Source organism: Papio anubis, chromosome 5, assembly GCF_008728515.1.
Source record: "Papio anubis isolate 15944 chromosome 5, Panubis1.0, whole genome shotgun sequence".
Lineage (NCBI taxonomy): Eukaryota > Metazoa > Chordata > Mammalia > Primates > Cercopithecidae > Papio > Papio anubis.
Window position 1 is genome coordinate 130,310,867 of NC_044980.1, and position 12,358 is coordinate 130,323,224.

The following is a 12,358-nucleotide window of genomic DNA, read 5'->3' on the forward strand; positions in this document are numbered from 1 at the left end:
GGGGCCCCTTCCCATGGGCACTGACCCTGGAGCAGTAGAAGAAGCTGTCTGAGCAGAAAGGGATAGACAATGGGGAATACAGATTCCTATGTGAAAATCACATGAGGCAAACAGAAGATATTTTTATTAAAGTAAAATAGCTTATTAGGGTCAAAAGACACTATTTGTAAACTATAGAAACATAAGTTGGTAGAAAAACCACCAAATATGAAATTACTCTGAAACTTCTCCTGTAAGGAGAAACCAGGCCAGAAGCATAGTGGGGGAAATATGTGTGCCCTGAGACAAAGCCCTCACTAGCCATCAGCCCCTCGCCAGGCCTCTCCAAGGCCAGCTGAGGCCCAGAGCAGGTTGACCGCAGAGGGGGTCTCCAGCCTAGCTCTGGGATCTGCTTCCCTGCCCACCCTTGAGGGCCAGACGCTGGTGACCTCCTAGCTGCAGAATGCACTCATAGGGTATGGCCTCTGGGATTTGAAGATGGCACAGTTCAGCAAGCAGCTTCAGTAGGAGGAGGGGGCCTGCACCTCTTCTCAAGGGTCTGTTAATTAACTCCGGTAATCCTGTGAATTAGGCAGAGCATCATGTGGTCATTTGCCTCCATGAGGTGTTATGGAGATTAACTGGAATTAAAGCATTCGGCACAGGGCCTGGCACACATCAAATGCAAAATAAATGCCAGCTGCTATGATTATTGAAACAACCGCAGCCTGAACCCTCTTCTCAGGCTGATGCGCAAATTCAATTGTGGGTCAAAAGAGTTAGTAGGTTTCATCCAGGTGTGCTCCACTGCTCACAACACACCCCCGGATAAATGGATTCACCTTTGTGGGCCTCCTCTGTCCCAGGGCACACATTCCTGCCCACCTGCTCAGGATCTGTGGGGCTCCAAGATGCCTGACCTCATTCTTCTGAACAGTCTAACTGCTCGACAGGAGCAGAGGGTGAGTGGTGACAGCTGGGAGAACAGAGGCTCTGGCAGAGGCCAGCCCAGGAGAGGGGAGAGGAGTTGGAGGAAGGAAAGAGACTGCCACCCGAGCCCTACCACGTGCCTTTCTTTGCTCTTCCATCAACTGTTCCTGAGTGCCAGCTGAGCGCCAGCTGAGTGCCAGGCACCAGGAGTGCAGAGTGAGTCAAGCAGGCTGTGGCCTCTTGGAGCTCAAAATTTACTTTCCCAAATATGGAGAGGAATCTGGCTAAGGGTTCCCACTCGTCCGTTGAGTCTCTCCAGCTTGAAGGGAAGTCCAACACCTCTGTGCTGTCCATCTGTCACCTGGTACAGGCCAGAGCTACTGACATCTCAAAAGGGCCTGGAACTGCTTTGTTAACTAGAGAGAGAGCTAAGGTCTCTGAGCAGGAGGCTTTGAGAAGTTACAGCTGAGCCAGGGATCCACCCCCCCCCCCCGCTTCATACAAGGCTCCTCTCCCAAATGGTGATGCCCAGCTGAGCTAGCCGTCTTCCCCACCAAACCTGACTCTCCGTGGTTCCCAATGATTATCTGGCAGTTGCCCACACCACTTAACACCCCCTGGAGGGACTGTCCTCTCTTGGCCTCATTGAAGAAGGTCTTTGTGGGCCTGGCACTCTGCTGGGGCCAGTGATGGAAACCAAGGAACCCAGATCTTGTCCAGTACATCTTAAAATTTTTTTAATCCGAAGACATATAGGAATAAATCCGTCCTTTTCATGTTTGAGACATAGCAGAGAGAGTGGACTACACAAATGAAATACTGAGAAAAGTTTGCACAGTTCAACTTTTATTAAAATTAAAGGATGGCAAATTAGAACATGATTCCTGTTAAAATAATACATTTGAGGAAATGTTTCTTCAGCTATCGCTGTAACTGATCAAGCATGTGACAAGTGTTCTTTTACAAGATATACAGTCCCTAACAGCCATGCAGAGAACACCAGATCGAGGATCTTACCTATGCAACATGTTGTACGGGGTGTCAGTGATCAAGTCTGGCTATGACAACCACAGGGACAGAGCACCCACACAGACATACACATTCAGCGTCTTCACTTTTCTTTCAAAGAAAGTATTTTACACATAATATGCAAATTAAACAAAAAGCACAAGGGTCCTCTATTGCCACTGAAAACGAGGGGAGGGGAGGACGGGGGAGCGAATAATTTACAATCTCATAACCAAACATGGCACTAGGGCAATTTGATGCTGCAAATGCCACAGTCCTGTGCATTCCTGCCATGGCTGATGCTATATCCATGAGTCACTGAGTCCCATGACGAAGGCTGCACAGGGGCTATGAGGCTGCAATTATCCACTACAGAAGTAATCTCTTCCATTCCCAAATGCTGGAAGTGCTGCTGGCTCTCCTGTTTGGTCAGTAGAAACACAGCACAGCTGAACATGAGGGGCTTAGGACTCTAAATAGTGCAAATGCTTAAAAAAAAAAATACATTCTAACCTCCTTGCTTCTCCAGGCAAACAGAGCCTTTAAAAACTCCAACTAACTGGAATACGAGTTTGCTCAGCCTCCCAACCTGATCCAGCTAGGTGCAAATGGGGAGCATGGAGGCAATGTAAATGGCACCTGTCCCAACAATAATAATAATAATAAATTTTAAAAATCATGATGCTAATGGCAGATAAATACACAAACCAGAGCCTGGAGTAGAGACACAGCTCAGGAAGTAAGTTGTAAGTGTCGTGTGAGCACCTGCAAAGCACATGCTTAACACATGGGGATCATGAGGACTGACCCCTCTTCCAAAGGTCAGAGACAAGATGCTCCCAAAAAGGGCATCATCCAGCAGCAAAGGCTTCAAGCTATTGGAAGCTTCAGATGAACAAGGAGATAGAAGAGAATAAGGAATGGTCGGCTGGACCTAGGAAACTATGGGAGTGTGTGCTGGGGGGCAGGCCTTTCCCTGAGGCTTCTCCATGCCACAGGGTGCCAGCCTCAGTGCCCGTCAGTGGGAGCCACCATGAGACAGTCCAGCCTCACCCCCACAGAAAGCAGGCTCCAAAAAAAAACACACACACACAATCAATACAGATGGGCAAGAGCTGAGTCGAACACATCAGTCCCTAGCAATTCAAGAAACACCAGTGACTGTGTTTTAAAATGCAGCAGACTCCCTTGAATATGGTATTTGAAAAAAAAAAAAGGCTCATCTACCTGGCGCTGCTGAAAAAGATGCTTCTGGAGGGTGAGAAACAAAAGGAAGAGAGCTACAGGCAGGAACTATGTTTGAGAGTGAATGATGCAAAGAACATAACATATTATCATGGACAATAAAAAGCGATTCAAACATCTTGAAAAAAATATCTTATAAAAATATCTACATTAAAATTTTAGCCTAAAACCTACAGCTTCAATTTTATAAAAAGGCAATCTTTGAAAGGATCTGGCTCAGAAATATACAAACATTACACAACAGATATCAAAGTAAGACAGCTCAAAAAGCATCTTAGGGGATATTGCAACTGGCTTGTCAGGAAATAGAATTAAGTATTCTTATTGCATAGCAGAAAATGAGGTCACTTTCATTTGCATAATACTGCAACTTTGTAGATGGAGAGATGCCATTGGGTACTTATGAGAAATAACTTTGGAATTCAGAATCTGACTTCTACATTGTTCAAATCAGTATCCAAGTGGCGTCTCGGCTGCTTCTAACCTTGGGCCTCAATTCCATTTCACCACCTCAGTCAGATGACAGATACGCCACTGGCAAAGCTGCATTCACAAGCAGCCGTGGCCACCCTAAGTGGGGCAGTAAGAGGCTTCATCTACCATGTGACCAGCACAAACTCGAAAATAGCCTGCTGTGTCCACTGGGGAAAGAGAATCCTACCTGGTAATGAAGAGATAGCAGGTTTTGGTGGCATCTGTGGGCAGCTGGAGCAGATTGGCTTTGGTGATGACGTACCAGTGTTCTGGTCCCCGTGAGAAACGACACACGAGGGTGAAACAGACACAGCCTCACCAGCACGCCCAGCAGAGGCAGTGCTTTGTAGGGAGGGAGACATGAGGCGAAACCAATTGCAAAAATCCAAAAACAGAAAACATGACTGACTAGCTTTCAGTGGAGGGACCCTTCCCTGGAAGATGACACATAAAAAAATAGCCTCTCCAGCACGAAAGTCTAGCTTCTCAATGGTGGGGGAGGGACGCGGAATTCACCTGTCATCTGAAATCGAGAGCTTCTGTGGACGGCATACATCAGATCCCAACCCCAACCCCATCCCCATTACACAGACACACCAAAACAAGACTCAAAATTTCCTCAGAGAAGGAGAAAGGACATTTCTCATTCCATCAGCTTCCAACCCACAGCCAGGTAGAGTTCTGAAGCCACCGTCATCCCCACTTCATAGTGAGACCACAGTACTCAACTAAAACATGCCTTGCTTCCTTTGGAGACATTTCTTCCAGGTCCCCCAAAGCTGGATATTTTAGCCTCTTCTGAAGGCTTCTACAACTTCTGGGTACCTTGTTGTTCTCCAAGCGTCTTGTTGAAGAAACATGTGCTTAACATCAGAAAGAGAAGTTTTGTCTTTAGGAGAGTTGCACATTTAGGGCACAATAAATATACAGTAAATATACAAAGCGGCCCACTGGCGGGGAAGACTTCAGGGTTTCTGACTGCAGGGGTTGGGGGATGCCAATCTCCTGCAGCACCTGCTTGGAAGTAGCCCAGTCATATCAGAAGTCCAACATCAGGATTTATAAAGTTCCTTGGCTTCCTGTAGGTGGATTCTCAAAGTAGGGAGTGTCCCAGACTGCAAGGTATGAGACTATTCTCCAGACACAAGACTTCCCCTGCTTATGCCAGAAATTCCAGCATGAGCAATTTGCTAGTTTACGAACAGCACAACTTTAAAGTTTTTTAAAGACAAATTACTCCATGCACCCTCAAATGCCCACTCCTCAAGATGCTTGAAGCTCTATCATTAATCATTTTTACCTGTGAATTAGCAAAGCTCTTCCCAAGCTCCCTTTTTAAAATGCAAGCACACCTCAGGAGGCCTCAAACCCAGGGCCCACTGACACCTCCTACCTCACAGGGAAAGCAGTAGTGAGGTTCTTGGGGCTTGGGGAGAGGGTGCACACCCTGGAATGGGGGAAAGCACAAGAAAAAGAAGACAAGGACATTAGACAGACTTGACCACTGTCACAAAGCGCCAAGGGCCAGCTCTAGTGGTATATTCCTTTGAAGCCATCCAACGTCCATCTGAATCACACACGACTCCATCCAACACAGGCACAAATCTGTATTTGCATTTGGAGGAGGGTGGCCTCTTATTTATCCTCCAAACCAGAACACTTAAGAGAGTAAAACGGGGTGCTGTGAATAATTAAACCCGGATATTAAGTATAAATGGGGACTGTCCCATCCTGGGAAAACCTAAAAGTAGGACCCTCTCTGAGACCATTACAGGCAGGAACTGAATCCTTACCACTTTGGTTTTTGGTTTTTTGTTTTTTTCCTGGTTTTTGTTGTTTTTTTTTTTTTTTTTTTTTTTTCAGCGTTACCCGAGGCTTCTCTGAAGAGCTAGTTTTCCCAGCTGAAGAGACATAATATCTCCCAGGCCTGGAATCTATGACATCAAAGACAAATGGCCTAAACCTGAAGACTGAGCAGTTCTCATCTGCTTCCTGTAGGAGAACTCAAGGAAAAACAGTGGGCTGAGAAGCGCAGGGAACCCATTTGTCCCTTATTCTAGCACACAGAGGACACGGTGCAGCTTTGAAAATTCTCTAGCTCTTCTGCAGACAAAGTCACAGTAGTTAAAGTACATAAGTGGGTGTGGCCAGGGAACTGCCCCCTCACTGGTTATTTCTGGACATTCCCAGACTGTCCAACTGGACCTTCGGAAGAAAGCAGCTTTAGTAGTCTCAGGGTCCCCATGGGACAAATCCAGAAGAGAGGTCTCTGTGATTTGATTTTTAACACAGCGAAAGGATCAGTAGTAAAGAAATCCAGTAGACTGTCACACACGCTCACCCCCCAACTTAGAGAAACACCATGTTCTACACACACACACACATTCCAGGGTCTGTATGGTCCCTGTAGAAACACCAAAACAAAGCCCAAAGGTGCTGCCTGGGGCTGTCAGGACCCCATTGCTCAGGGCATAGGCCAGAGCACCTCAGGGGAGCGGGGGTGGGTAATGGTGTCCACACTGCGATGAACAACACCAGTCTGCCAAGTCAGAGGACAGCAGTTCTCATAGCAGCACAGACCCTCCCAAGGGAGTTGAATCCAGTCACCAAGGTCCTGCTGTTTAGAGTCACAGGCAGCACCTGCTCCTTCCTCCACCTCCTGGCAGTGGGATTTTGGGTCACAAGGACTTGTGAATCACGGCAACACCTAATAAGAAAGGGGGAGAAAGTTATCATCTTAGCTTCTCCAAAATTACTCAGAGTCCCAGTGAGTTCATGAATCCAAGATATCCTGAGTCACAGCCAAGGGAAATGTGTACAATTTTTATCCTAATATCGAAGTGTCTGTAGACTCAGGCTGCTAGCAGCTGGCCGCTCCCCACTCCAAGAGCCAAGTCCTGGCAAGACACTTGAACCTACGAGCACAGTCCCTCAAACACCGCTGGCTAGTGGCCTCACCGGGTGTCATCACATGGACTCACTGTGGTGACTCCCGTTCCCAGCCCTAGCACCCAGCCCAACAATGCTCAGTGCCCAGGGGCAGCTATGCAGCTCTAAATTTGAATCATTGTAAGAGAAGCGATGGGTGATTCATCTCTACTTTCAGAAGACACTGGAATGAAGTGGAAAGTATAGTAGGCTGCCTTCATGGGAGCAAGAAAGACTGAATTCCAATCCTAACTCTGCCACCAGTCAACCTGCACTATGGCCTTTGGCAAGTTCTTTGACCTCTTTATGCTCAGTTCCCACACGAATATCATCTAACAGACCCTGCCAATGTGACAATCTCGACTTTGATAAATGCTCTAGACATGTACGCTGTGTTACTGTTTTAGTCTGGGTGAACCACGCTCAACACCTAACTATAAATCCACGCATGACCCAGAACCTCACTGTAAGGGACTGAGGCTACATATCAGATAGTACAGGTTGATTCCGTCAACATCCTTCCAACTTGCTGTCCTTGACTACAGCCACCAGCAAGTTGAAAGCTCGGGTTCCCAGACTGCCTGGCAGTTAGATGTGCCATGTGACCCAGTGCTGGCCAATAAGACTATAAAGGCAAGTGTGCCAGTGTTGCAACGCTGGCTTTGTTCTTGTTGTGACTGGAATGCTCACGCAAGGCCAAGGGGAGGCAGCAGCCCTTGATAAAGCTGGCAGAACAGAAAAGAGAAGAGAAACCTGGTTCTTCAATGTCAGTCTGAGCCCCCAGGCCAACCTTGGATTTCTTTCTACTTGAGACAAATACACTCACTTCCTTATTTAGGAAAGTATCTGTCAGGGTTTCTGGTGCCTGTTGCTAAACGAAATCCTAACTTATAGGTGTCTCCAGGCAGGATGGTTACTGGAGCCTTATTTTAACATAGTCCCACAACTATAAAATGTTCTGGTTGAAGATGAGATTGACAGAACATGGCTAAAAGCAAGCCAGGATACCCCACTGGAGATATTCTGCTAAGACATCTATTTCCTGTTTATTCCTGGCTAAAGGTGCAGACATTGAAGCTTCGAGGCAGGCAGAACCTGAGTCCAGGTGCCTGGTCTTGACAGCATCTTACTTGAATCTCAGACATCTCTTTCAGAAGGTAGCTTTTTGTTTTTGAAAGCAGGCTCCTGTGTTGCTTTTTCATATAACCTTTATCTTGATTATAAAAGTAATATATTCTCATTATGGGAAATCTGGAAAATGCAGAACACAAAGAAAAAAGCTTTAATCCCTTCACACAAAGAAAACCACCACTGTCTTTTTGGAATACTTTCTAGCATCTAATAATAATTACAATCATTTACTGCATGGTGTCTACTGCCAGGCAGGCATTGTGCTTAGCTCTTCACAAGTATTACTGCATTTCATTCTCACAGCACCCTAAAAGGCTTAGTCTAATTTTATTCCCATTTTACAAATAAGACAACAGGGGTTCAGTATGACAGGATATCTGGCCCAGAGACTCAGGGCTAGTGGCAGAGCTGGGATTCAAATTCACATCTGACTCCAATATCCATCTGCAGAAGCAGCAGCAGCTATTCAACCCCCACTCCCGCTACCAGCAATACAGGACTACATGTGTGAGTTCACAAGGTTCATACAACTTTGCATCCTTTTTTAACCTAACAGGCTATTACAAATGTTTTCTCATAACATTAAAAATCATACACTATATAAATATCCCATAGATTATTAACTATTTCCCTCATGTCAGACATTAAGTTATTCTCAGTTTTTTCCTATCATGAGTAAGGCCCCAGTAAATAACTGTCCACAAATCTTTGCATTCTGGAACATTTCCTTAGACTTTAAGATAATAGACTCAGTAAGTGGGTTTGAACATAAAATTGCAGGTTTGCTTGTCTGCTTCCTACCTACTTCTGGAGAGGGCAGACAATGAAGAAAGGTACATGAAATATTCAGCATATATATGAAATTCTAACCACCCACACTTAACTCTTCCCCTCTCATTAAGGCACGCATGGAGTCAAGGGAAGATCCTCACTTGTCTCACTCATCCCAGAACAGAATTACTCCAGGACCAAACTTCTTCTAAAATGTTTTATACTTAGCCAAGAAAAGCATTACAAGGTGAAAAAAACTCTAAAGGAAGAAAAAAGTTAAAGTCCATTGCAACAGAAGTCTTACGTTGAAAGACTGTGCTGCAAACTCCTTCAAATCTGCACAGCACAATCTTCCTCTGCAGTCAAACTAGATGGAATGACTGACCTTTATAACGCAAAATGGGAATTGGAAGAATATCCCTGGAGTTGTGGTATGGATTAAAAGACATAATGACTATCAAATACTTTGGATAATGCCTGGTATGTTCTGTGTGTGCTGGATAAATAATGTTATCTCTATTCCAGATTCTGGAAAACCAGATACAAGGAACTGAACTACACTATGGATATATATTTGCTCATCTCCCCATAGAGAGAAACACCAACTCTGACGCCACCCCTGCCCCTGCCACTCACCAAACCCCTCACACACACTCCCCAAGAAGAAGCTTCCACACCCGCCTGGTACCTTACTCTAAGGCTTACCCTAAGCTGGGGTAGCACAAAGGGCATGGACTTAGAACTCTGGGTTTGAACTGACTTTGCCATTTATTAGCTGTGTGGCCTTCAGCAAGTTACTTAAACTCTCCAAACCTCAGTTTCATCATCCATAAAATAAATGGATACAGTCCCATTCAGCCCAAGAGTTGCTGAAAAGATGAAAACAAATGCACACTCTGTTCCTAACCCACTGCCCCATGGCACAGGGCCAGCCACCCAGTAAAGGACAGCCATTTGTGTGATTGTGATCCAGCCTCAAAGTGTAATTGAGCCTGCCTCCTCCAGGAAGGGTTCCCTGGCTTTGCCAGTTCTCACCAGTCTCTCATGTGCTAAAGCCTGTCTAGTGTATGTCATTTAGAACTTGTATATACATCATCTTGTCTTCCTAGTTGTCCAATTCAACTCTGGACAGCAAGAATTGCATCTTATGCCATCTAGGAGCCTGGCACAAAGTAAACCAGGAATGGCAATGAAATTCTAAAATCTCTTGTGACAACTCAGTTCAGTTGGAGTGGCTCGATGGAACAAACATTATAAATTCTGAGGCTACCTTCAGGTTCACAGGGTCAGGGCAGGGGCAGGGGGTAATAAGTGCTAATTATCAGTATCTGTCATGAGCTCAGAATGAAAGAGTGGTGGCCATGTAACAATTACCTGTCACCCCTGGAGAAGGCACTCAGGCCCAAGTTAAGCAAGCTCACATCCCCTCATCCCACCGTCCCACCCACTCCTCATTCCCCCAGTGTGTTGGAGGCCTCTGGGATGGGCATGGAGATGGCACACACTGACCTGCATAGCTCCGCCCCGTGCTCATGTTGGTTGGAAGCAGTGTCCATTTGTCAGTGACAGGATTGTAGTACTCCACCGAAGCCAAGTTGCAGGACCCATCATCCCCTCCAACCACATACAGGAGCCCATTCACTGCACAGACCCCTGGGAGTCAAACAAAAGCCATAGGAGACATCACAGCAGGCGCATCAAGAGATCAGAATTGATCAAGAGACAAATCCGGAGAGCCTGGGAGGCTCTTTTCCTCCCTTCATGGTAATACAAAGGGGATTTGGCTCCACAGGTTTGAGTTTGCTAAGTGGAAGAAAATATTGACAACAGCCACTGGGCTCCAAGGATCCTTCTTCCTAACAAGATCATTTCCTTGACCAGGGGGTCTGATTACTTATAAAGTGTATGCCCTCTGCCACACACATACCTACACTATAAGTATGTAGAGCATATGGGCACAGACCCCTCTCTACTGGAAAGGTGTACACAGACCTCCTGTGCCAGGCCTGAGCTAGAGAATAAAACAATTCAGGGGACTTCATGCATGCTACTACTTCTCTGCTGCTAAGTTTTTCCCGGATAAGCCCTATGGTGTATCCACACTGTGTGATGCTGATGGTTATGTCTGTTATCCCTTTACAAGTCTGGGGTCTACATTCACATACAGCTCCCAGGGATGAGGAACAGCTCCCACCCTGATCTCAGAGTGAGATGGGTTTTGGGCAAGGTCTCATGCAGCAGGGTCTAAGGCGTACGAAAATGTAATTAATTATTGCTCATTAAGACTTTCAAAGGCCATAGTCCAATATGTTGTGTGTTTTTCAAAATTAGATTAAGGGATTGGTGATACTCCAAAAAGTAGCAATTACCAGTGTTGCTGAAGGTACTCTCAAATACTGGTGAGACGATAAAATGGACACCTTCCTGGATGGCATCTAAAATACATGTGCTCCCTCTAATTAAAAAAGTCCACTTCTGGCCAGGCACAGTGGCTCATACCTGTAATCCCAGCACTTTGGGAGGCCAAGGCAGATGGATCACTTGAGCCCAGGAGTTCAAGACCAACCTGGGCAACATGGTGAAACCCTGTCTCTACGAAAAATACAAACATTAGCCAGATGTGATGGCACATACCTGTGGTCCCAACTACTCAGAAGGCTGAGGTGGGAGGATCTCTTGAGCCCAGGAGGCAGAGTTGCACAGCCAAGATTATGCCACTACAATCTAGCCTGAGAGAGCGAGACCCTGTCTCAAAAAAAAAAAAAAAATCTATTTCTGGCCTTTTATTCTAAAGAAAGAATTTTAAATGTGTGCACTGATTTAGCCACAAAGACCATTTATAATAACTAAAGTATTACTTATAGTATAAAAAACATGGAAATAACCTGTGTCCAATAGTAGATTGTTTAAATTATGATATAGTCATTTAAAATAATATCATATAAGTAAGTTTAGTGTTGTAATAAGATATTCATGAGAGATTGTAAAGTGAGTTTTTTTTAAAAAAAAAAAAACAGGTTACAAAATAGTGTTATAGTGTAATTCCATTTTTGTTATTAAAAAATAGAAATATCTATGCATGAATTTTATGCAAACACACATTTACATCTAAACTGAATTCCCAGGTTCTAGATAGACTAGCTGCCTTAAGGGTCCTGTAATTCTTTGCTCGTGTGGCTTCAAGCCAAATGAGAACTTCTATCACAGCAGGCTTAGGCAACGAGTAAATTAATAAACATCCCCTCAGCCCCTGTTTACACTTCCAAGTCAGACACGAATGGGCTTAGCAAACAGGTAATATGAGAATAATGAAAATGGATCTGCCTGAAAGTCACCTGTGTGTCTTTCCAGCCCGGGAAGTTGGGCTAAGCCAACACTGTCCTAGAGCAAAGAGGCATAAAGGTATACTGGCACAGTACACAACCCACAAGGCAAAGCTCAAAAAGGAAATAGCTTAAAAGGGGCCTCATGCTCCAGGAAATATAAACCTAAATACTCTACAGTAAATCATTCCTACAGGAAGGCATAGGTGACAAGAAGGAAAGGAGAGACAGGAATACAAAGAAAGCAATAAGGAAAGGAGAACTGATCAAGGGTCCAACTGTCCCTGCAAGGAAGGAGACTGGTTTCAAGTAGGAAATGAGAGGTTCTCCTAGCCAGGCACTGGCAAAGAATAGATAGAACCAAGTGCCATTTTCTGGCCCTTGTCCACAGAGCCCTGAGCTTAGCTACCTACAAAGCTGTTGGGCAAGGGGTACTGACGGCAACCAAAGGACTTTTCCAGGTCTGTGCTCATCCGTGTGTGGTAAAAGTCATCACCCTTCAGTGGGGAGGAAGGCGATCCTCTGCATCTAGGTTGCAGGATCTTCAGCTAGCTTTCGGGGTCTCAATT

General features: G+C 45.3%; 1 protein-coding gene across 17 annotated transcripts in view; it reads right to left on the reverse strand.

The window, feature by feature from the left end:
- Positions 1 to 1,738: 1,738 nt before the first annotated feature.
- The window catches only part of KLHL3 (kelch like family member 3), a 272,614-nt gene continuing 261,994 nt past the window's right edge, over positions 1,739 to 12,358 (reverse strand). For 13 of the 17 annotated variants that reach the window (XM_031666792.1, XM_031666790.1, XM_031666788.1 and 10 more), the window contains one exon: positions 1,739 to 10,119. In XM_031666792.1, the coding sequence (XP_031522652.1) occupies positions 9,884 to 10,119 (236 nt within the window). In that variant the 3' untranslated portion in view covers positions 1,739 to 9,883. The remainder of the gene's footprint in view (positions 10,120 to 12,358) is intronic. The other 4 variants (XM_009209155.3, XM_003900138.4, XR_001903805.3 and 1 more) reach the window with 3 other exon arrangements.